Source organism: Ranitomeya variabilis, chromosome 7, assembly GCF_051348905.1.
Source record: "Ranitomeya variabilis isolate aRanVar5 chromosome 7, aRanVar5.hap1, whole genome shotgun sequence".
In the NCBI taxonomy this organism is placed as follows: Eukaryota; Metazoa; Chordata; class Amphibia; order Anura; family Dendrobatidae; genus Ranitomeya; species Ranitomeya variabilis.
Window position 1 is genome coordinate 248512707 of NC_135238.1, and position 25102 is coordinate 248537808.

General features: G+C 45.2%; 1 protein-coding gene and 1 long non-coding RNA gene across 6 annotated transcripts in view; one reads left to right on the top strand and one right to left on the bottom strand.

Moving 5' to 3' along the window:
* SLC35F5 (solute carrier family 35 member F5) overlaps positions 1-25102 on the bottom strand; it is a 335251-nt gene that overhangs the window by 5835 nt on the left and 304314 nt on the right. For 4 of the 5 annotated variants that reach the window (XM_077273436.1, XM_077273435.1, XM_077273437.1 and 1 more), the window contains 3 exons: positions 23432-23522; positions 19926-20080; positions 19714-19807 (listed from right to left, as the gene is read on the bottom strand). In XM_077273436.1, coding sequence (XP_077129551.1) covers positions 19720-19807; positions 19926-20080; positions 23432-23522 — 334 coding nt within the window. In that variant the 3' untranslated portion in view covers positions 19714-19719. Of the gene's footprint in view, positions 1-19713; positions 19808-19925; positions 20081-22373; positions 22412-23431; positions 23523-25102 lie in introns of those variants that run through there. The other variant, XM_077273438.1, reaches the window with a different exon arrangement.
* LOC143786077 (uncharacterized) lies at positions 13884-18864 on the top strand. The gene is made up of 3 exons (XR_013218236.1): positions 13884-17637; positions 17975-18041; positions 18511-18864. It is a non-coding gene; the product is annotated as an uncharacterized LOC143786077 (long non-coding RNA).

The following is a 25102-nucleotide window of genomic DNA, read 5'->3' on the forward strand; positions in this document are numbered from 1 at the left end:
GTATGGAGAGGAAAGGTTATATACTGGAGATTACGTGTGGGGAGGTATCAGAAGATTAGAGCAGAGCTGTAAGGAGAGGACAGGTTATATACTGAAGATTATGTGTGGAGGTATCAGGAGATTAGAGCAGAGATGTAAGGAGAGGACAGGTTATATACTGGAGATTATGTGTGGGGAGATATCAGGAGATTAGGGCAGAAATGTATGGAGAGGACAGGTTATATACTGGTGATTACGTATGGGGACGTATCAGGAGATTAGGGCAGAAATGTATGGAGAGTACAGGTTATATACTGGAGATTGTGTGGGGAGGTATCAGGAGATTACAGCAGAGAAGAATGGAGAGGACAGGTTATATACTGGAGATTGTGTGGGGAGATATCAGGAGATTGGGGCAGAGATGTATGGAGAGGACAGGTTATATACTGGAGATTATGTGGGGAGGTATCAGGAGATTAGGGCAGAGATGTATGGAGAGGACAGGTTATATACTGGAGATTATGTGTGGGGAGGTATCAGGAGATTAGGGCAGAGATGTATGGAGAGGACAGGTTATATACTGGAGATTGTGTGGGAGGTATCAGGAGATTAGGGCAGAGATGTATGGAGAGGACAGGTTATATACTGGAGATTATGTGTGGGGAGATATCAGGAGATTAGGACAGAGATGTATGGGGAGGACAGGTTATATACTGGAGATTGTGTGGGAGGTATCAGGAGATTAGGGCAGAGATGTATGGAGAGGACAGGTTATATACTGGAGATTATGTGGGGAGGTATCAGGACATTAGAGCAGAGCTGTAAGGAGAGGACAGGTTATATACTGGAGATTATGTGGGGAGGTATCGGGAGATTAGGGCAGAGATGTATGTAGAGGACAGGTTTTATACTGGAGATTATGTGTGGGAGATTTCAGGAGAATAGGGCAGATATGTATGGAGAGGACAGGTTATATACTGGAGATTATGCATGGGGGTATCAGGAGATTAGGACAGAGATGTATGGAGAGGACAGGTTATATACTGGAGATTATAAGTGGGGAGGTATCAGGAGATTAGAGAGCAGAGATGTATGGAGAGGGGAGGTTATATACTGGAGATTATGTGTGGAGGTATCAGGAGATTAGGGCAGAGATGTATGGAGAGGACAGGTTATATACTGGAGATTGTGTGGGGAGCTATCAGGAGATTAGAGCAGAGATGTATGAAGAGTACAGGTTATATACTGGAGATTGTGTGGGAGGTATCAGGAGATTAGGGCAGAAATGTATGGGGAGGACAGGTTATATACTGGAGATTATAAGTGGGGAGGTATCAGGAGATTAGAGAGCAGAGATGTATGGAGAGGACAGGTTATATACTGGAGATTGTGTGGGGAAGTATCAGGAGATTAGTGCAGAGATGTATGGAGAGGACAGGTGATATACTGGAGATAATGTGTGGGCGGTATCAGGAGATTAGGGCAGATAAGTATGGAGGGGACAGGTTATATACTGGGGATCATGTGTGGGGAGGTATCAGGAGATTAGGGCAGAGATGTATGGAGAGGACAGGTTATATACTGGAGATTATGTGGGGAGGTATCAGGAGATTAGAGCAGAGATGTAAGGAGAGGACAGGTTAAATACTGGAGATTATGTGGGGAGGTATCAGGAGATTAGGGCAGATATGTATGGAGATGACAGGTTATATACTGGAGATTATGTGTGGGAGGTATCAGGAGATTAGGGCAGAGATGTATGGAGAGGACAGGTGATATACTGGTGATTATGTATGGGGACGTATCAGGAGATTAGAGCAGAGATGTATGGAGAGGACAGGTTATATACTGGAGATTATAAGTGGGGAAGTATCAGGAGATTAGTGCAGAGATGTATGGAGAGGGGAGGTTATATACTGGAGATTATGTGTGGAGGTATCAGGAGATTAGGGCAGAGATGTATGGAGAGGACAGGTTATATACTGGAGATTATGTGTGGGGAGGTATCAGGAGATTAGTGCAGAGATGTATGGAGAGGACAGGTTATATACTGGGGATTATGTGTGGGGAGGTATTAGGAGATTAGGGCAGAGATGTATGGAGAGGACAGGTTATATATTGGAGATTACGAGTGGGGAGGTATCAGGAGATTAGGGCAGCGATGTATGGAGAGGACAGGTTATATACTGGAGATTATGTGTGGGGAGGTATCAGGAGATTAGGTCAGAGATATATGGAGAGGACAGGTTATATACTGGAGATTATGTGTGGAGGTATCAGGAGATTAGGACAGAGATGTATGGAGAGTACAGGTTATATACTGGAGATTATGTGTGGGGAGATATCAGGAGATTAGCGCAGAGATGTATGGAGAGGACAGGTTATATACTGGAGATTGTGTGGGAGGTATCAGGAGATTAGGGCAGAGATGTATGGAGAGGACAGGTTATATACTGGAGATTATGTGGGGAGGTATCACGAGATTAGGGCAGAGATGTATAGGGAGGACAGGTTATATAATGGGAAATGTGTGGGAGGTATCAGGAGATTAGTGCAGAGATGTATGGAGAGTACAGGTTATATACTGGAGATTATGTGTGGAGGAATCAGGACATTGGAGCAGAGCTGTAAGGAGAGGACAGGTTATATACTGGAGATTATGTGGGGAGGTATCGGGAGATTAGGGCAGAGATGTATGGAGAGGACAGGTTATATACTGGAGATTATGCATGGGGGTATCAGGAGATTAGGACAGAGATGTATGGAGAGGACAGGTGATATACTGGTGATTATGTATGGGGACGTATCAGGAGATTAGAGCAGAGATGTATGGAGAGGATAGGTTATATACTGGAGATTATAAGTGGGGAGGTATCAGGAGATTAGAGAGCAGAGATGTATGGAGAGGGGAGGTTATATACTGGAGATTATGTGTGGGGAAGTATCAGGAGATTAGTGCAGAGATGTATGGAGAGGGGAGGTTATATACTGGAGATTATGTGTGGGGAGGTATTAGGAGATTAGGGCAGAGATGTATGGAGAGGACAGGTTATATACTGAAGATTATGTGAGGAGGTATCAGGAGATTAGGGCAGAGATGTATGGAGAGGACAGGTTATATACTGGAGATTATGTGTGTAGGTATCAGGAGATTAGAGCAGAGATGTAAGGAGAGGACAGGTTATATACTGGTGATTATGTATGGGGACGTATCAGGAGATTAGAGCAGAGATGTATGGAGAGGACAGGTTATATATTGGAGATTACGAGTGGGAGGTATCAGGAGATTAGGGCAGAAATGTATGGAGAGTACAGGTTATATACTGGAGATTATGTGTGGGGAGGTATCAGGAGATTAGGGCAGAGATGTATGGAGAGGACAGGTTATATACCGGAGATTGTGTGGGAGGTATCTGGAGATTAGGGCAGAGATGTATGGAGAGGACAGGTTATATACTGGAGATTATGTGTGGAGGTATCTGGAGATTAGAGCAGAGATGTATGGAGAGGACAGGTTATATACTGGAGATTATGTGGGGAGGTATCACGAGATTAGGGCAGAGATGTATAGGGAGGACAGGTTATATAATGGGAAATGTGTGGGAGGTATCAGGAGATTAGTGCAGAGATGCATGGAGAGTACAGGTTATATACTGGAGATTATGTAGGAGGTATCAGGAGATTAGAGCAGAGATGTATGGAGAGGACAGGTAATATACTGGAGATTATGTGTGTGGAGGTATCAGGACATTAGAGCAGAGCTGTAAGGAGAGGACAGGTTATATACTGGAGATTATGTGGGGAGGTATCGGGAGATTAGGGCAGAGATGTATGTAGAGGACAGGTTTTATACTGGAGATTGTGTGGGAGGTATCAGGAGATTAGAGCAGAGATGTATGGAGAGGACAGGTTATATACTGGAGATTATGTGGGGAGATATCAGGAGATTAGGGCAGAGATGTATGGAGAGGGGAGGTTATATACTGGAGATTGTGTGTGGAGGTATCAGGAGATTAGGGCAGAGATGTATGGAGAGGACAGGTTATATACTGGAGATTGTGTGGGGAGCTATCAGGAGATTAGAGCAGAGATGTATGAAGAGTACAGGTTATATACTGGAGATTGTGTGGGAGGTATCAGGAGATTAGGGCAGATAAGTATGGAGAGGACAGGTTATATACTGGGGATCATGTGTGGGAAGGTATCAGGAGATTATGGTAGATATGTATGGAGAGGACAGGTTATATACTGGAGATTATGTGTGGGGAGGTATCAGGAGATTAGGGCAGAAATGTATGGAGAGAACCGGTTATATACTGGTGATTATGTATGGGGACATATCAGGAGATTAGAGCAGAGATGTATGGAGAGGACAGGTTATATATTGGAGATTACGAGTGGGAGGTATCAGGAGATTAGGGCAGAAATGTATGGAGAGTACAGGTTATATACTGGAAATTATATGTGGGGAGGTATCAGGAGATTAGAGCAGAGAAGTATGGAGAGGACAGGTTATATACTGGAGATTATGTGTGGGGAGGTTTCATGAGATTAGGGCAGAGATGTATGGAGAGGACAGGTTATATACTGGAGATTGTTTGGGAGGTATCAGGAGATTAGGGTAGAGAAGTATGGAGAGGACAGGTTATATACTGGAGATTATGTGTGGGGAGGTTTCATGAGATTAGAGCAGAGATGTATGGAGAGGACAGGTTATATACTGAAGATTATGTGTGGGGAGGTATCAGGAGATTAGAGCAGAGATGTATGGAGAGGACAGGCTATATACTGGAGATTATGTGTGGGAGGTATCAGGAGATTAGGGCAGAGATGTATGGAGAGGACAGGTTATATACTGGGGATTATGTGTGAGGAGGTATCAGGAGATTAGGGCAGAGATGTATGGAGAGGACAGGTTATATACTGGAGATTATGTGTGGAGGTATCTGGAGATTAGAGCAGAGATGTATGGAGAGGACAGGTTATATACTGGAGATTATGTGGGGAGGTATCACGAGATTAGGGCAGAGATGTATAGGGAGGACAGGTTATATAATGGGAAATGTGTGGGAGGTATCAGGAGATTAGTGCAGAGATGCATGGAGAGTACAGGTTATATACTGGAGATTATGTAGGAGGTATCAGGAGATTAGAGCAGAGATGTATGGAGAGGACAGGTAATATACTGGAGATTATGTGTGTGGAGGTATCAGGACATTAGAGCAGAGCTGTAAGGAGAGGACAGGTTATATACTGGAGATTATGTGGGGAGGTATCGGGAGATTAGGGCAGAGATGTATGTAGAGGACAGGTTTTATACTGGAGATTGTGTGGGAGATATCAGGAGATTAGGGCAGATATGTATGGAGTGGACAGGTTATATACTGGAGATTATGTGGGGAGGTATCACGAGATTAGGGCAGAGATGTATAGGGAGGACAGGTTATATAATGGGAAATGTGTGGGAGGTATCAGGAGATTAGTGCAGAGATGCATGGAGAGGACAGGTTATATACTGGAGATTATGTGGGGAGGTATCGGGAGATTAGGGCAGAGATGTATGTAGAGGACAGGTTTTATACTGGAGATTATGTGTGGGAGGTATCAGGAGATTAGAGCAGAGATGTATGGAGAGGACAGGTTATATACTGGAGATTATGTGGGGAGATATCAGGAGATTAGGGCAGAGATGTATGGAGAGGGGAGGTTATATACTGGAGATTGTGTGTGGAGGTATCAGGAGATTAGGGCAGAGATGTATGGAGAGGACAGGTTATATACTGGAGATTGTGTGGGAGGTATCAGGAGATTAGGGCAGATAAGTATGGAGAGGACAGGTTATATACTGGGGATCATGTGTGGGAAGGTATCAGGAGATTATGGTAGATATGTATGGAGAGGACAGGTTATATACTGGAGATTATGTGTGGGGAGGTATCAGGAGATTAGGGCAGAAATGTATGGAGAGAACCGGTTATATACTGGTGATTATGTATGGGGACATATCAGGAGATTAGAGCAGAGATGTATGGAGAGGACAGGTTATATATTGGAGATTACGAGTGGGAGGTATCAGGAGATTAGGGCAGAAATGTATGGAGAGTACAGGTTATATACTGGAAATTATATGTGGGGAGCTATCAGGAGATTAGAGCAGAGAAGTATGGAGAGGACAGGTTATATACTGGAGATTATGTGTGGGGAGGTTTCATGAGATTAGGGCAGAGATGTATGGAGAGGACAGGTTATATACTGGAGATTGTTTGGGAGGTATCAGGAGATTAGGGTAGAGAAGTATGGAGAGGACAGGTTATATACTGGAGATTATGTATGGGGACATATCAGGAGATTAGAGCAGAGATGTATGGAGAGGACAGGTTATATATTGGAGATTACGAGTGGGAGGTATCAGGAGATTAGGGCAGAAATGTATGGAGAGTACAGGTTATATACTGGAAATTATATGTGGGGAGGTATCAGGAGATTAGAGCAGAGAAGTATGGAGAGGACAGGTTATATACTGGAGATTATGTGTGGGGAGGTTTCATGAGATTAGAGCAGAGATGTATGGAGAGGACAGGTTATATACTGAAGATTATGTGTGGGGAGGTATCAGGAGATTAGAGCAGAGATGTATGGAGAGGACAGGCTATATACTGGAGATTATGTGTGGGAGGTATCAGGAGATTAGGGCAGAGATGTATGGAGAGGACAGGTTATATACTGGGGATTATGTGTGAGGAGGTATCAGGAGATTAGGGCAGAGATGTATGGAGAGGACAGGTTATATATTGGAGATTATGTGTGGGAGGTATCAGGAGATTAGGGCAGAGATGTATGGAGAGGAAAGGGGAAAGGTCATATACTGGAGATTGTGTGGGAGGTATCAGGAGATTAGAGCAGAGATGTATGGGGAGGACAGGTTATATACTGGAGATTGTGTGGGGAGGTATCAGGAGATTAGAGCAGAGATGTGTGGAGAGGACAGGTTATATACTGGAGATTATGCATGGGGAGGTATCAGGAGATTAGGGCAGAGATGCATGGAGAGGACAGGTTATATACTGGAGATTATGTATGGGGAGGTATCAGGAGATTAGGGCAGAGATGTATGGAGAGGACAGGTTATATATTGGAGATTATGTGTGGGGAAGTATCAGGAGATTAGGTCAGAGATGTATGGAGAGGACAGGTTATATACTGGAGATTATGTGTGGTGGTATCAGGAGATTAGGGCAGAGATGTATGGAGAGGACAGGTTATATACTGGAGATTATGTATGGGGAGGTATCAGGAGATTAGGGCAGAGATGTATGGAGAGGACAGGTTATATACTGGAGATTATGTATGGGGAGGTATCAGGAGATTAGGGCAGAGATGTATGGAGAGGACAGGTTATATACTGGAGATTATGTATGGGGAGGTATCAGGAGATTAGGGTAGAGATGTATGGAGAGGACAGGTTATAGACTGGAGATTATGTATGGGGAGGTATCAGGAGATTAGGGCAGAGATGTATGGAGAGGACAGGTTATATACTGGAGATTTTGTGTGGTGGTATCAGGAGATTAGGGCAGAGATGTATGGAGAGGACAGGTTATATACTGGAGATTGTGTGGAGGTGTCAGGAGATTAGAGCAGAGATGTATGGAGAGGACAGGTTATATACTGGGGATTATGTGTGGAGGTATCTAGAGATTATGACAGAGATGTATGGGGAGGACAAATTATATACTGGAGATTATGTGGGGAGGTATAAGGAGATTAGGGCAGAGTTGTATGGAGAGGACAGGTTATATACTGGAGATTATGTGTGGGGAGGTATCAGGAGATTAGTGCAGAGATGTATGGAGAGGACAGGTTATATACTGGAGATTATGTGTGGGGGTATCAGGAGATTAGGGCAGAGATGTATGGAGAGGACAGGTTATATACTGGAGATTATGTGTGGGGAGGTATCAGGAGATTAGTGCAGAGATGTATGGAGAGGACAGGTTATATACTGGAGATTATGTGTGGGGAGGTATCAGGAGATTAGGGCAAAGATGTATGGAGAGGACAGGTTATGTACTGGAGATTGTGGCAGAGATGTATGGAGAGGACAGGTTATATACTGGAGTTTATGTGTGGGAGGTATCAGGAGATTAGAGCAGAGAAGTATGGAGAGGACAGGTTATATACTAGAGATTGTGTGTGTGGGGAAGTATCAGGAGATTAGGGCAGAGATGTATGGAGAGGACAGGTTATATACTGGAGATTATGTGTGGGGAGGTATCAGGAGATTAGGGCAGAGATGTATGGAGAGGACAGGTTATATACTGGAGATTATGTGTGGGGAGGTATCAGGAGATTAGGGCAGAGATGTATGGAGAGGACAGGTTATATACTGGAGATTATGTGTGGGAGGTATCAGGAGATTAGCACAGAGATGTATAGAGAGGACAGGTTATGTACTGGAGATTATGTGTGGGGAGGTATCAGGAGATTAGGACAGAGATGTATGGAGAGGACAGGTTATATACTGGAGATTATGTGTGGGAGGTATCAGGAGATTAGGGTAGAGATGTATGGAGAGGACAGGTTATATACTGGAGATTATGTGTAGGGAGGTATTAGGACAGAGATGTAAGGAGAGGACAGGTTATATACTGGAGATTATGTGTGGGGAGGTATCAGGACATTAGGTCAGAGATGTAAGGAGAGGACAGGTTATATACTGGAGATTGTGTGTGGGGAGATATCAGGAGATTAGGGCAGAGATGTATGGAGAGGACAGGTTATATACTGGAGATTAAGTGTGGGAGGTATCAGGAGATTAGGGTAGAGATGTATGGAGAGGACAGGTTATATACTGGAGATTATGTGTGGGAGGTATCAGGAGATTAGGGCAGAAATGTATGGAGAGGACAGGTTATATACTGGAGATTATGTGTGGGAGGTATCAGGAGATTAGGACAGAGATGTATAGAGAGGACAGGTTATGTACTGGAGATTATGTGTGGGGAGGTATCAGGAGATTAGGACAGAGATGTATGGAGAGGACAGGTTATATACTGGAGATTATGTGTGGGGAGGTATCAGGAGATTAGGACAGAGATGTATGGAGAGGACAAGTTATATAATGGAGATTATGTGTGGGGAGGTATCAGGAGATTAGGGCAGAGATGTATGGAGAGGACAGGTTATATACTGGAGATAATGTGTGGAGAGGTATCAGGAGATTAGGGCAGAGATGTATGGAGAGGACAGGTTATATACTGGAGATTATGTGTGTGGAGGTATCAGGAGATTAGGGCAGAGATGTATGGAGAGGACAGGTTATATACTGGGGATTATGTGTGGAGGTATCTGGAGATTAGTACAGAGATGTATGTAGAGTACAGGTTATATACTGGAGATTATGTGGGGAGGTATCAGGAGATTAGGGCAGAGATGTATGGAGAGGACAGGTTATATACTGGAGATAATGTGTGGAGAGGTATCAGGAGATTAGGGCAGAGATGTATGGAGAGGACAGGTTATATACTGGAGATTATGTGTGTGGAGGTATCAGGAGATTAGGGCAGAGATGTATGGAGAGGACAGGTTATATACTGGGGATTATGTGTGGAGGTATCTGGAGATTAGTACAGAGATGTATGGAGAGGACAGGTTGTATACTGGAGATTGTGTGGGGAGGTATCAGGAGATTAGGACAGAGATATATGGAGAGGACAGGTTATATACTGGAGATTATGTGTACGAGGTAGCAGGAGATTAGGACAGAGATGTATGGAGAGGACAGGTTATATACTGGAGATTATGTGTGGGAGGTATCAGGAGATTAGAGCAGAGATGTATGGAGAGAACAGGTTATATACTGGAGATTATGTGTGGGGAGGTATTTAGATATTAGGGCAGAGATGTATGGAGAGGACAGGTTATATACTGGAGATTATGTGTGGGGAGGTATCAGGAGATTAGAGCAGAGAGGTGTGGAGAGGACAGGTTATATACTGGGAATTATGTGTGGGAGGTATCAGGAGATTACAGCAGAGATGTATGGGGAGGACAAGTTATATACTGGAGATTATGTATGGGGAGGTATCAGGAGATTAGGGCAGAGATGTATGGAGTGGACAGGTTATATACTGGAGATTACGTATGGGGAGGTATCAGGAGATTAGGGCAGAGATGTATGGAGAGGACAGGTTATATACTGGAGATTATGTGTGGAAGTGTCAGGAGATTAGTGCAGAGATGTATGGAGAGGACAGGTTATATACTGGTGATTATGTGTGGAGGTATCTAGAGATTATGACAGAGATGTATGGAGAGGATAGGTTACATACTGGAGATTATGTGTGGGGAGGTATCAGGAGATTAGAGCAGAGATGTGTGGAGAGGACAGGTTATATACTGGTGATCATGTATGGGGAGGTGTTATGATCCCAAGTGGCGGAGGATCACAAATAGATCAGCAAGTGATTAAACTAAGGACGAGCTCTAGGGAGATGGTAACTGGACTGATCGCAAATCTGAACCTATCCAAAACAACTAGAGGTAGCCGGTGAACGGGCCTAAAAAATTCTTAAACGTCTCGAGCCAGCCTGAGGAACTAGCTACCCCTAAAGAGAAAGAAAGACCTCGCTTGCCTCCAGAGAAATAATCCCCAAAGATATAGAAGCCCCCAACAAATATTAACGGTGAAGTAAGAAGAAGGCACATACATAGGGATGAAATCAGATTCAGCAAAAGAGGCCCACTAGTACTAGAAAGCAGAAAATAGAGCAGGGGTCTATGCGATCAATAAAAAACCCTTACAAAATATCCATCCTGAGATTTCAAGAACCCACACACCAACTAACGGTGTGTGGGGAGAAACTCAGCCCACAAGAGCAACCAGCAAGCGAGGGAATTACATTTTAGCAAGCTGGAACAGAAAACATGATAAACACTGCTGATCAAAAAATGAGCAAACAAAACTTAGCTTATCCTGGATGGACTGGGAGCAAGGCAGTCTGAAGGAATCTGAGTAGCACTGATTACATCGACAGCCGGCAACAAGTGAAAGTAAAACAGAGCTATATAGGAACCTCCCAGAGGATAACGAACCAGCTGATAGCCAGAGACCAGCAGGATAACAAACAAAGCCACCAGGGGGAGCCCAAAGCAAAAGTCACACAATACCACCAGTGACCACAAGAGGGAGCCCGAAAACAGAGTTCACAACAGGGAGGTATCAGGAGATTAGGGCAGAGATGTATGAAGAGGACAGGTTATATACTGGAGATTGTGTAGAGGTATCAGGAGATTAGGGCAGAGATGTATGGAGAGGACAGGTTATATACTGGAGATTATGTGTGGGGAGGTATCAGGAGATTAGAGCAGAGATGTATGGAGAGGACAGGTTATATACGGGAGATTATGTGTAGGGAGGTATTAGGACAGAGATGTAAGGAGAGGACAGGTTATATACTGGAGATTATGTGTGTGGAGGTATCAGGAGATTAGGGCAGAGATGTATGGAGAGGACAGGTTATATACTGGAGATTATGTGTGGGGGTATCAGGAGATTAGGACAGAGATGTAAGGAGAGGACAGGTTATATACTGGAGATTATGTATGGGGAGGTGTTGTGAATTCCGCTCTTGGGCTCCCTCCGGTGGTTATAAGTAGCATTTTTGTGAGTTCTGCTCTTGGGCTCCCTCCTGTGGTTTTGAGTGGTATGGCTACTTCTTGTTTTTAGCATTAGCAGCTGTTTTCACTGATCGTCTTTCTGGCTCTGCTATATTTGTCTGGCCTTTTCCCTAATTCAATGCCAGTTGTCAATTGTTGAGCTTGGAGTCATGGCTCTCTGAGGATTTCCCTGTCAGGCCATTTTGAATACCTGGTGATGCCTTTCGGGCTTTCTAATGCTCCTTCTGTATTTCAGTCCTTTATGCATGATATTTTCCGCAATTATCTTGACAAATTCTTGATTGTGTATTTGGATGATATTTTGATTTTTTCCAATGATTGGGAGTCTCATGTGAAGTAGGTCAGGATGGTATTCCAGATCCTTCGTGATAATGCTCTATTTGTGAAGGGGTCTAAGTGCCTATTTGGAGTTCAGAAGGTCTCTTTTTTGGGGTTTATTTTTTCTCCTTCGTCTATAGAAATGGATCCTGTTAAGGTCCAAGCCATTCATGACTGGATTCAACCCACATCTGTGAAGAGCCTTCAGAAATGTTTGGGCTTTGCTAATTTTTATCGCCGTTTCATTGCCAACTTCTCTAGTGTGGTTAAACCCCTGATCGATTTGACGAAGAAAGGCGCTGATGCGACTAATTGGTCCTCTGAGGCTGTTGAGGCCTTTCAGAAGCTTAAACGCCGATTTACTTCTGCCCCTGTCTTGCGTCAGCCGGATGTTTCTCTTCCTTTTCAGGTTGAGGTTGACGCTTCTGAGATTGGGGCAGGGGCCGTTTTGTCACAGAGGAATTCTGATGGTTCCTTGATGAAGCCATGTGCCTTCTTTTCCCGAAAGTTTTCGCCTGCGGAACGCAATTATGATGTCGGCAATCGGGAGTTGTTGGCTATGAAGTGGGCATTTGAGGAGTGGTGACATTGGCTTGAGGGAGCCAAGCACCGCATTGTGGTCTTGACCGATCATAAGAATCTGATTTACCTCGAGTCGGCCAAGCGGCTGAACCCTAGACAGGCTCGGTGGTCCCTGCTTTTCTGCCGTTTTGATTTTGTGGTCTCATATCTTCCAGGATCTAAGAATGTTAAAGCGGATGCCCTCTCTAGGAGTTTTTTGCCTGATTCTCCTGGAGTCCTTGAGCCGGTTGGCATTCTTAGGGAAGGGGTGATTCTGTCTGCCATCTCCCCTGATTTGCGGCGGGCGCTTCAGGAATTTCAGGCTGATAAACCTGACCGCTGTCCTGTGGGGAAGCTGTTTGTTCCTGATAGATGGACAAGTAAGGTAATTTCTGAGGTCCATTGTTCTGTGTTGGCCGGTCATCCTGGGATTTTTGGTACCAGAGATTTGGTTGCTAGGTCCTTTTGGTGGCCTTCCTTGTCGCGGGATGTGCGTTCTTTTGTGCAGTCCTGTGGGACTTGTGCCCGGGCTAAGCCTTGCTGTTCCCGCGCTAGTAGGTTGCTTTTGCCTTTGCCTGTCCCGGAGAGGCCTTGGACGCATATTTCCATGGATTTTATTTCGGATCTACCTGCGTCCCAGAGGATGTCTGTTATCTGGGTGGTTTGTGACCGGTTCTCTAAAATGGTCCATTTGGTACCTTTGCCTAAATTGCCTTCCTCCTCTGATTTGGTTCCATTATTTTTTCAGCATGTGGTTCGTTTGCATGGCATTCCAGAGAATATTGTGTCTGATAGAGGTTCCCAGTTTGTTTCCAGGTTTTGGTGGGCCTTTTGTGCTAAGATGGGAGTCATGGCTCTCTGAGGATTTCCCTGTCACTCTGACCATTTCAGCAAAGCGAAGTCCTTGCTTGTCTTTTTGCAGTTCACTTGTTGTGGACTTTGTTGTTTAGCACTTTCTATGTTTTGCTCATTTGTCCAGCTTATCAGTATGTATCTAGTCAGCTAAGCTGGAAGCTCTGGGCAGCAGAGTTTGCCCTCCACACCTTTAGTCAGGTGTGGAGATTTTTGCATTTCTCTGCGGTGGACTTTTTCTAGTTTTTATTACTGACCGCACAGTGTTCTGTCCTGTACTAATTCTTTCTAGCTAGTAGTGGCCTCCTTTGCTAAATCTTGTTTCATACTACGTATGTCATTTCCTTCTCCTCTCACAGTCATTATTTGTGGGGGGCTGTCCTATCCTTTGGGGATTTTCTCTGAGGAAAGATAGCTTTCCAGCTTCTACCTTTAGGGGTAGCTAGATCTCCGGCTGTGACGAGGTGTCCAGGGAGTGACAGGAACATCCCACGGCTACTGCTAGTGTCTGTGTTAAGATCAGGAACTGCGGTCGGTATAGTTACCACCTGCTCAGAGCTAGTCGCATGTCGCTCCTTAATCACCAGACCATAACAGGGAGGTATCAGGAGATTAGGGCAGAGATGTATGGAGAGTACAGGTTATATACTGGAGATTATGTGTGGGGAGGTATCAGGAGATTAGAGCAGGGATGTATGGAGAGGACAGGTTATATACTGGAGATTGTGTGTGGAGGTATCTGGAGATTAGGGCAGAGATGTACGGAGAGGACAGGTTATATACTGGAGATTGTGTGGAGGTATCTGGAGATTAGTACAGAGATGTATGGAGAGGACAGGTTATATACTGGAGATTGTGTGGGGAGGTATCAGGAGATTAGGGCAGAGATGTATGGCGAGGACAAGTTATATACTGGAGATTATGTGTGGGGAGGTATCAGGAGATTAGGACAGAGATGTATGGAGATGACAGGTTATATACTGGAGATTATGTGTGTGGAGGTATCAGGAGATTAGGACAGAGATGTATGGAGAGGACAGGTTATATACTGGAGATTATGTGTGTGGAGGTATCAGGAGATTAGAGCAGAGATGTATGGAGAGGACAGGTTATATACTGGATATTATGTGTGGCGAGGTATCAGGAGATTAGGGCAGAGATGTATGGAGAGGACAGGTTATATACTGGAGATTATGTGTGTGGAGGTATCAGGAGATTAGAGCAGAGATGTATGGAGAGGACAAGTTATATACTGGAGATTATGTGTGGGGAGCTATCAGGAGATTAGAGCAGAGATGTATGGAGAGGACAGGTTATATACTGGAGATTGTGAGGGAGATATCAGGTGATTAGAGCAGAGATGTATGGAGAGGACAGGTTATATACTGGAGATTATGTGTGGGGAAGTATCAGGAGATTAGAGCAGAGATGTATGGAGAGGACAGGTTATATACTGGAGATTATGTGGGGAGGTATTTGGAGATTAGAGCAGAGATGTATGGAGAGGACAGGTTATATACTGGAGATTGTGTGGAGGTATCAGGAGATTAGGACAGAGATGTATGGAGAGGACAGGTTATATAATGGGGATTATGTGTGGGGAGGTATCAGGAGATTAGAGCAAATATGTATGGAGAGGACAGGTTATATACTGGATATTATGTGTGGCGAGGTATCAGGAGATTAGGGCAGAGATGTATGGAGAGGACAGGTTATATACTGGAGATTATGTGTGTGGAGGTATCAGGAGATTAGAGCAGAGATGTATGGAGAGGACAAGTTATATACTGGAGATTATGTGTGGGGAGCTATCAGGAGATTAGAGCAGAGATGTATGGAGAGGACAGGTTATATACTGGAGATTGTGAGGGAGATATCAGGTGATTAGAGCAGAGATGTATGGAGAGGACAGGTTATATACTGGAGATTATGTGTGGGGAAGTATCAGGAGATTAGAGCAGAGATGTATGGAGAGGACAGGTTATATACTGGAGATTATGTGGGGAGGTATTTGGAGATTAGAGCAGAGATGTATGGAGAGGACAGGTTATATACTGGAGATTGTGTGGAGGTATCAGGAGATTAGGACAGAGATGTATGGAGAGGACAGGTTATATACTGGAGATTATGAGTGGGGAGGTATCAGGAGATTAGAGCAGAGATGTATGGAGAGGACAGGTTATATACTGGAGATTATGTGTGGGAGATATCAGGTGATTAGGGCAGAGATGTATGGAGAGGACAGGTTATATACTGGAGATTATGTGTGGGGAGGTATCAGGAGATTAGGGTAGAGATGTATGGAGAGGACAGGTTATATACTGGAGATTATGTGGGGAGGTATCGGGAGATTAGGGCAGAGATGTATGGAGAGTACAGGTTATATACTGGAGATTATGTATGGGGAGGTATCAAGAGATTAGGGCAGAGATGTATGGAGAGGACAGGTTATATACGGGAGATTATGTGTGGGGAGGTATCAGGAGATTAGGGCAGAGATGTATGGAGAGGACAGGTTATATACTGGAGATTATGTGGGGAGGTATCAGGAGATTAGGGCAGAGATGTATGGAGAGGACAGGTTATATACTGGAGATTATGTGTGGGAGGTATCAGGAGATTAGGGCAGAGATGTACGGAGAGGACAGGTTATATACTGGAGATTATGTGGGGAGGTATCAGGAGATTAGGGCAGAGATGTATGGAGAGGACAGGTTATATACTGGAGATTATGTGGGGAGGTATCAGGAGATTAGGGCAGAGATGTATGGAGAGGACAGGTTATATTCTCGAGATTATGTGTGGGGTATCAGGAGATTAGGGCAGAGATGTATGGAGAGGACAGGTTATATACTGGAGATCATGTGGGGAGGTATCAGGAGATTAGGGCAGAGATGTATGAAGAGGACAGGTTATATACTGGAGATTATGTGGGGGAGGTATCAGGAGATTAGGGCAGAGATGTATGGAGAGGACAGGTTATATACTGGAGATTATGTGGGGAGGTATCAGGAGATTAGGGCAGAGATGTATGGAGAGGACAGGTTATATTCTCGAGATTATGTGTGGGGTATCAGGAGATTAGAGCAGAGATGTATGGAGAGGACAGGTTATATACTGGAGATTATGTGTGGGGAGATATCATGAGATTAGAGCAGAGATGTATGGAGAGGACAGGTTATATACTGGAGATTATGTGTGGGGAGATATCATGAGATTAGAGCAGAGATGTATGGAGAGGACAGGTTATATACTGGAGATTATGTGTGGGAAGGTATCAGGAGATTAGAGCAGAGATGTATGGAGAGGACAGGTTATATACTGGAGATTATGTGTGGGGAGGTAGCAGGAGATTAGGACAGAGATGTATGGAGAGGACAGGTTATATACTGGAGATTATGTGTGGGGAGGTATCAGGAGATTAGGACAGAGATGTATGGAGAGGACAGGTTATATACTGGAGATTATGTGTGGAGGTATCAGGAGATTAGAGCAGAGATGTATGGAGATGACAGGTTATATACTGGAGATTATGTGTGGGGAGGTATCAGGAGATTAGGACAGAGATGTATGGAGATGACAGGTTATATACTGGAGATTATGTGTGGGGAGGTATCAGGAGATTAGAGCAGAGATGTATGGAGAGGACAGGTTATATACTGGAGATTATGTGTGGGGAAGTATCAGGAGATTAGAGCAGAGATGTATGGAGAGGACAGGTTATATACTGGAGATTATGTGGGGAGGTATTTGGAGATTAGAGCAGAGATGTATGGAGAGGACAGGTTATATACTGGAGATTGTGTGGAGGTATCAGGAGATTAGGACAGAGATGTATGGAGAGGACAGGTTATATAATGGGGATTATGTGTGGGGAGGTATCAGGAGATTAGAGCAAAGATGTATGGAGAGGACAGGTTATATACTGGAGATTATGAGTGGGGAGGTATCAGGAGATTAGAGCAGAGATGTATGGAGAGGACAGGTTATATACTGGAGATTGTGTGGGAGGTATCAGGAGATTAGGGCAGAGATGTATAGAGAGGACAGGTTATGTACTGGAGATTATGTGTGGGAGGTATCAGGAGATTAGGGCAGAGATGTATGGAGAGGACAGGTTATATACTGGAGACTATGTGTGGGAGGTATTTGGAGATTAGAGCAGAGATGTATGGAGAGGACAGGTTATATACTGGAGATTGTGTGGAGGTATCAGGAGATTAGGACAGAGATGTATGGAGAGGACAGGTTATATAATGGGGATTATGTGTGGGGAGGTATCAGGAGATTAGAGCAAAGATGTATGGAGAGGACAGGTTATATACTGGAGATTATGAGTGGGGAGGTATCAGGAGATTAGGGTAGAGATGTATGGAGAGGACAGGTTATATACTGGAGATTATGTATGGGGAGGTATCAAGAGATTAGGGCAGAGATGTATGGAGAGGACAGGTTATATACGGGAGATTATGTGTGGGGAGGTATCAGGAGATTAGGGCAGAGATGTATGGAGAGGACAGGTTATATTCTCGAGATTATGTGTGGGGTATCAGGAGATTAGGGCAGAGATGTATGGAGAGGACAGGTTATATACTGGAGATTATGTGTGGGAGGTATCAGGAGATTAGGGCAGAGATGTATGGAGAGGACAGGTTATATACTGGAGATTATGTGTGGGAGGTATCAGGAGATTAGGACAGAGATGTATGGAGAGGACAGGTTATATACTGGAGATTATGTGGGGGAGGTATCAGGAGATTAGGGCAGAGATGTATGGAGAGGACAGGTTATATACTGGAGATTATGTGGGGAGGTATCAGGAGATTAGGGCAGAGATGTATGGAGAGGACAGGTTATATTCTCGAGATTATGTGTGGGGTAGCAGGAGATTAGAGCAGAGATGTATGGAGAGGACAGGTTATATACTGGAGATTATGTGTGGGGAGATATCATGAGATTAGAGCAGAGATGTATGGAGAGGACAGGTTATATACTGGAGATTATGTGTGGGAAGGTATCAGGAGATTAGAGCAGAGATGTATGGAGAGGACAGGTTATATACTGGAGATTATGTGTGGGGAGGTAGCAGGAGATTAGGGCAGAGATGTATGGAGAGGACAGGTTATATACTGGAGATTGTGTGGAGGTATCAGGAGATTAGGACAGAGATGTATGGAGAGGACAGGTTATATACTGGAGATTATGTGTGGGGAGGTATCAGGAGATTAGGACAGAGATGTATGGAGAGGACAGGTTATATACTGGAGATTATGTGTGGAGGTATCAGGAGATTAGAGCAGAGATGTATGGAGATGACAGGTTATATACTGGAGATTATGTGTGGGGAGGTATCAGGAGATTAGGACAGAGATGTATGGAGATGACAGGTTATATACTGGAGATTATGTGTGGGGAGGTATCAGGAGATTAGAGCAGAGATGTATGGAGAGGACAGGTTATATACTGGAGATTATGTGTGGGGAGGTATCAGGAGATTAGGACAGAGATATATGGAGAGGACAGGTTATATACTGGAGGTTAGGTGTGTGGAGGTATCAGCAGATTAGAGCAGAGATGTATGGAGAGGACAGGCTATATACTGGAGATTATGTGTGAGGAGGTATCAGGAGATTAGGACAGAGATGTATGGAGAGGACAGGTTATATACTGGAGATTATGTGTGGGGAGGTATCAGGAGATTAGAGCAGAGATGTATGGAGAGGACAGGTTATATACTGGAGATTATGTGTGGGGAGGTATCAGGAGATTAGGGCAGAGATGTATGGAGAGGACAGGTTATATACTGGAGATTATGTGTGGGGAGGTATCAGGAGATTAGGGCAGAGATGTATGGAGAGGACAGGTTATATACTGGAGATTATGTGTGGGGAGGTATCAGGAGATTAGGACAGAGATATATGGAGAGGACAGGTTATATACTGGAGGTTAGGTGTGTGGAGGTATCAGGAGATTAGAGCAGAGATGTATGGAGAGGACAGGTTATATACTGGAGATTGTGTGTGGGGAGGTATCAGGAGATTAGGGCAGAGATGTATGGAGAGGACAGGTTATATACTGGAGATTATGTGTGGGGAGGTATCAGGAGATTAGGACAGAGATATATGGAGAGGACAGGTTATATACTGGAGGTTAGGTGTGTGGAGGTATCAGGAGATTAGAGCAGAGATGTATGGAGAGGACAGGTTATATACTGGAGATTGTGTGTGGGGAGGTATCAGGGTAGTTGTATGGAGGGGCACGTTATGGTCAGAAAATTGCATATGATCACTGTAGGGTTACTGTATAGATCCCCTATGTATATACCCCAGGTCAGGAGCAGCTAGTGGATCCCTCGTCCGGGGGGCAGAGGTTGTGTAGAGAGATCAGACTCTCACTCTGCTCCTCGTCCTCTGAAGTCCTGGAATGGAGGAAGGTGGTTACTTTGTGATTATCCGACAGCTTCACAGTTAATTTCTCTTGCAATGGCATAAATTCATCCACTACCATGACACAATGGTGCAGTGTTCGGGGCGTACCTCAGTGTCCGATGCTTCCTGCATAGAATGGCAAAGATCCTGCGTACGGCCACCATGACGGGATCCCAGTTATTATAATGACACAGGAGAGTCACAATGAAAAAAGAGATGAAAACCGGAAGAGCACCAGCGAAGAAAACCCAGGAGAATTTCACCTGCAACAAAGCACAGGCAGCCCAGTTATACCACGGGGTAAAATCAATGCCTGGTAGAAATAGTCATAATACTGTTATTTGTAGAGCGCCAACATATTCTTCAGCGCTGTACAATAAGCGCGGACATGTACAGACAATGGAGACATCACAGGGTAACATCGTTCAGCAGTCACAGGAGGAGCGCATACGCGCAGCTCCGTCACAGGCCGAGATCAGCATACGCGCAGCTCCGTCACAGGCCGAGATCAGCATACGCGCAGCTCCGTCACAGGCCGAGATCAGCATACGCGCAGCTCCGTCACAGGCCAAGATCCGCATACGCGCAGCTCCATCAGGAGCCGGGACATGTATACGCACGACCGCTCACCGGACACGATCCATATATGTACGACCCCGTCACCGGCCCGGGACTAGCATACGTGCGACCCCGTCACCGGCCCGGGACTAGCATACGTGCGACCCTGTCACCGGCCCGGGAATAGCATACGTGCGACCCCGTCACCGGCCTGGGACTTGCATACGAGCAACCCGTCACCGGCCACGATCCACATACTCGCGACTCGTCACTGGCCAGGACTCTTATACGCACGACCCGTCACCGGCGACGATCCACATATGCATGACCCGGTCACCGGCCGGGACTCGCGTACAGTGCAGACCAAAAGATTGGACACACCTTCTCATTTAAAGATTTTTCTGTATTTTCATGACTATGAAAATTGTACATTCACACTGAAGGCATCAAAACTATGAATTATCACATGTGGAATTATATACTTAACAAAAAAGTGTGAAACAACTGAAATTATGTCTTATATTCTAGGTTCTTCACAGTAGCCACCTTTTGCTTTGATGACTGCTTTGCACACTCTTGGCATTCTCTTGATGAGCTTCAAGAGGTAGTCACCGGGAATGGTCTTCACTTCACAGGTGTGCCCTGTCAGGTTTAATAAGTGGGATTTCTTGCCTTATAAATGGGGTTGGGACCATCAGTTGTGTCGTGCAGAAGTCTGGTGGATACACAGCTGATAGTCCTACTGAATAAACTGTTAGAATTTGTATTATGGCAAGAAAAAAGCAGCTAAGTAAAGAAAAACGAGTGGCCATCATTACTTTAAGAAATGAAGGTCAGTCAGTCCAAAAAATTGGGCAAACTTTGAAAGTGTCCCCAAGTGCAGTGGCAAAAACCATCAAGTGCTACAAAGAAACTGGCTCACATGAGGACCGCCCCAGGAAAGGAAGACCAAGAGTCACCTCTGCTTCTGAGGATAAGTGTATCCTAGTCACCAGCCTCAGAAATCGCAGGATAACAGCAGCTCAGATTAGAGACCAGGTCAATGCCACACAGAGTTCTAGCACCAGACACATCTCTACAACAACTGCTAAGAGGAGACTTTGTGCAGCAGGCCTTCATGGTAAAATAGCTGCTAGGAAACCACTGCTAAGGACAGGCAACAAGCAGAAGAGATTTGTTTGGGCTAAAAAACACAAGGAATGGACACTAGACCAGTGGAAATCTGGGCTTTGGTCTGATGAGTCCAAATTTGAGATCTTTGGTTCCAACCACTGTGCTTTGCGCGACACAGAAAAGGTGAACGGATGGACTCTACATGCCTGGTTCCCACCGTGAAGCATGGTGGAGGAGGTGTGATGGTGTGCGGGTGCTTTGCTGGTGACACTGTTGGGGATTTATTCAAAATTGAAGGCATACTGAACCAGCATGGCTACCACAGCATCTTGCAGCGGCATGCTATTCCATCCGGTTTCCGTTTAGTTGGACCATCATTTATTTCAACAGGACAATGACCCCAAACACACCTCCAGGCTGTGTAAGGGCTATTTGACCAAGATGGAGAGTGATGGGTGCTACGCCAGATGACCTGGCCTCCACAGTCACCAGACCTGAACCCAATCGAGATGGTTTGGGGTGAGCTGGACCGACCGCAGAGTGAAGGCAAAAGGGCCAACAAGTGCTAAGCATCTCTGGGAACTCCTTCAAGATTGTTGGAAGACCATTCCCGGTGACTACCTCTTTGTAATAATTATAGGGGATAACTCAGGAGACTCTTTGCGTGGAACAACAGGACACAGTTTTATAAGTGATAAAGTCTATATTATCACACGGTGATTCAAACAGGTGCAGACAGAAACTCAAGTCCACAACACTTGGTGCAAATAATAAACGCAGCTCAGCAGTCTATAGGAAACTTCAGAGAAAAATGCAATCAAGCAGAAAGTCTATGAAGCACAGTTATTCTTGAGGATCGTGAAAGAAAAAGCAAAGCCAGCTCACCATTTTTGTAGAGAGCACGGAACCAGATCCTGACAAGACTTTGGTAGATAGAAAAAATGCAATGTTCCAGCTCAATAAAATATAAACAGTTTATTGGAAAAAAAAATTTTAAGTTAAAATGCAAATTGCAAAATAAATTATACAAAAAGTGCTCCTAATACATCACCATGGCCCCAGTGGGTAAAGCAACGCGTTTCGACCGTACCACGGTCTTTGTCAAAGCTTTGAAGTAAGCTTTGAGCAAGATTAGAGTTAGGGTCAGGTTAGGCCTAGGGTCAAGTTAGGGCCAGGACCAGGTTAGAGTTAGGGCCAGGTTAGGGCCAGGACCAGGTTAGAGTTAGGGCCAGGTTAGGGCCAGGACCAGGTTAGAGTTAGGGCCAGGTTAGGGCTAGGACCAGGTTAGAGTTAGGGCCAGGTTAGGGCCAGGACCAGGTTAGAGTTAGGGCCAGGTTAGGGCCAGGACCAGGTTAGAGTTAGGGCCAGGTTAGGGCCAGGACCAGGTTAGAGTTAGGGCCAGGTTAGGGCTAGGACCAGGTTAGAGTTAGGGCCAGGTTAGGGCTAGGACCAGGTTAGAGTTAGGGCCAGGTTAGAGTTAGGGCCAGGTTAGGGCCAGGACCAGGTTAGAGTTAGGGCCAGGTTAGGGCTAGGACCAGGTTAGAGTTAGGGCCAGGTTAGAGTTAGGGCCAGGTTAGGGCCAGGACCAGGTTAGAGGTAGGGCCAGGTTCACATTTCTGCATACAGGATAAGACCGTCAAAGTTCAATAACAAACTAAACAATACATTACAGAAACAAAGCGATCAGACCCCATAAAAAAATTAATAGAAGCAGAAAAAAGACCAAAATTTCTAATCCTCTAAAGAAATGTGGACTGAGCCTTGCAGGAGACATGGCGAGGACGATAGCAGATTATTGCTATAGATCACATGCTTTAGGCACCATCAGCCTATAATCTATTGGCACAACACTAGCACAATGCACGGCACATGGCGCGGACGCTGGAGGGGCAGATGACCACAGAGCACGGCAAGCGGACATTTCCACAACTATACTCAGTTACCTTCTGCATGCAGATGTCTGCAATGATGGAGAGCGGGATGGTGAGGCTGAGGGCCAGGGTGCCAACCAGAGAGGAGGTTAGGAAGCAGCCCCTGAAAAACAGAAAAAAGGAAACCTCACCGAAAAGAAAAACATGTGCACAATACGGACATCACCATACAGGACCACAGCGTCATCTAATGGTAGAGTCTGTACTGACCACATCTGTACGTGCCGGAGAATGTCTGCTGTAATGTGAGGAGACGACACTGAATATAGAGGAGATACAGGACCGCAGCACCATCTAATGGTAGAGTCTGTACTGACCACATCTGTACGTGCCGGAGAATGTCTGCTGTAATGTGAGGAGACGACACTGACTATAGAGGAGATACAGGACCACAGCGTCATCTAATGGTAGAGTCTGTACTGACCACATCTGTACGTGCCGGAGAATGTCTGCTGTAATGTGAGGAGACGACACTGACTATAGAGGAGATACAGGACCGCAGCACCATCTAATGGTAGAGTCTGTACTGATCACATCTGTACGTGCCGGAGAATGTCTGCTGTAATGTGAGGAGACGACACTGACTATAGAGGAGATACAGGACCGCAGCACCATCTAATGGTAGAGTCTGTACTGACCACATCTGTACGTGCCGGAGAATGTCTGCTGTAATGTGAGGAGACGACACTGAATATAGAGGAGATACAGGACCGCAGCACCATCTAATGGTAGAGTCTGTACTGACCACATCTGTACGTGCCGGAGAATGTCTGCTGTAATGTGAGGAGACGACACTGACTATAGAGGAGATACAGGACCACAGCGTCATCTAATGGTAGAGTCTGTACTGACCACATCTGTACGTGCCGGAGAATGTCTGCTGTAATGTGAGGAGACGACACTGACTATAGAGGAGATACAGGACCGCAGCGTCATCTAATGGTAGAGTCTGTACTGATCACATCTGTACGTGCCGGAGAATGTCTGCTGTAATGTGAGGAGACGACACTGACTATAGAGGAGATACAGGACCGCAGCACCATCTAATGGTAGAGTCTGTACTGATCACATCTGTACGTGCCGGAGAATGTCTGCTGTAATGTGGGGAGACGACACTGACTATAGAGGAGATACAGGACCGCAGCGTCATCTAATGGTAGAGTCTGTACTGACCACATCTGTACGTGCCGGAGAATGTCTGCTGTAATGTGAGGAGACGACACTGACTATAGAGGAGATACAGGACCGCAGCGTCATCTAATGGTAGAGTCTGTACTGATCACATCTGTACGTGCCGGAGAATGTCTGCTGTAATGTGAGGAGACGACACTGACTATAGAGGAGATACAGGACCGCAGCGTCATCTAATGGCAGAGTCTGTACTGACCACATCTGTACGTGCCGGAGAATGTCTGCTGTAATGTGAGGAGACGACACTGACTATAGAGGAGATACAGGACCGCAGCGTCATCTAATGGTAGAGTCTGTACTGATCACATCTGTACGTGCCGGAGAATGTCTGCTGTAATGTGAGGAGACGACACTGACTATAGAGGAGATACAGGACCGCAGCACCATCTAATGGTAGAGTCTGTACTGATCACATCTGTACGTGCCGGAGAATGTCTGCTGTAATGTGGGGAGACGACACTGACTATAGAGGAGATACAGGACCGCAGCGTC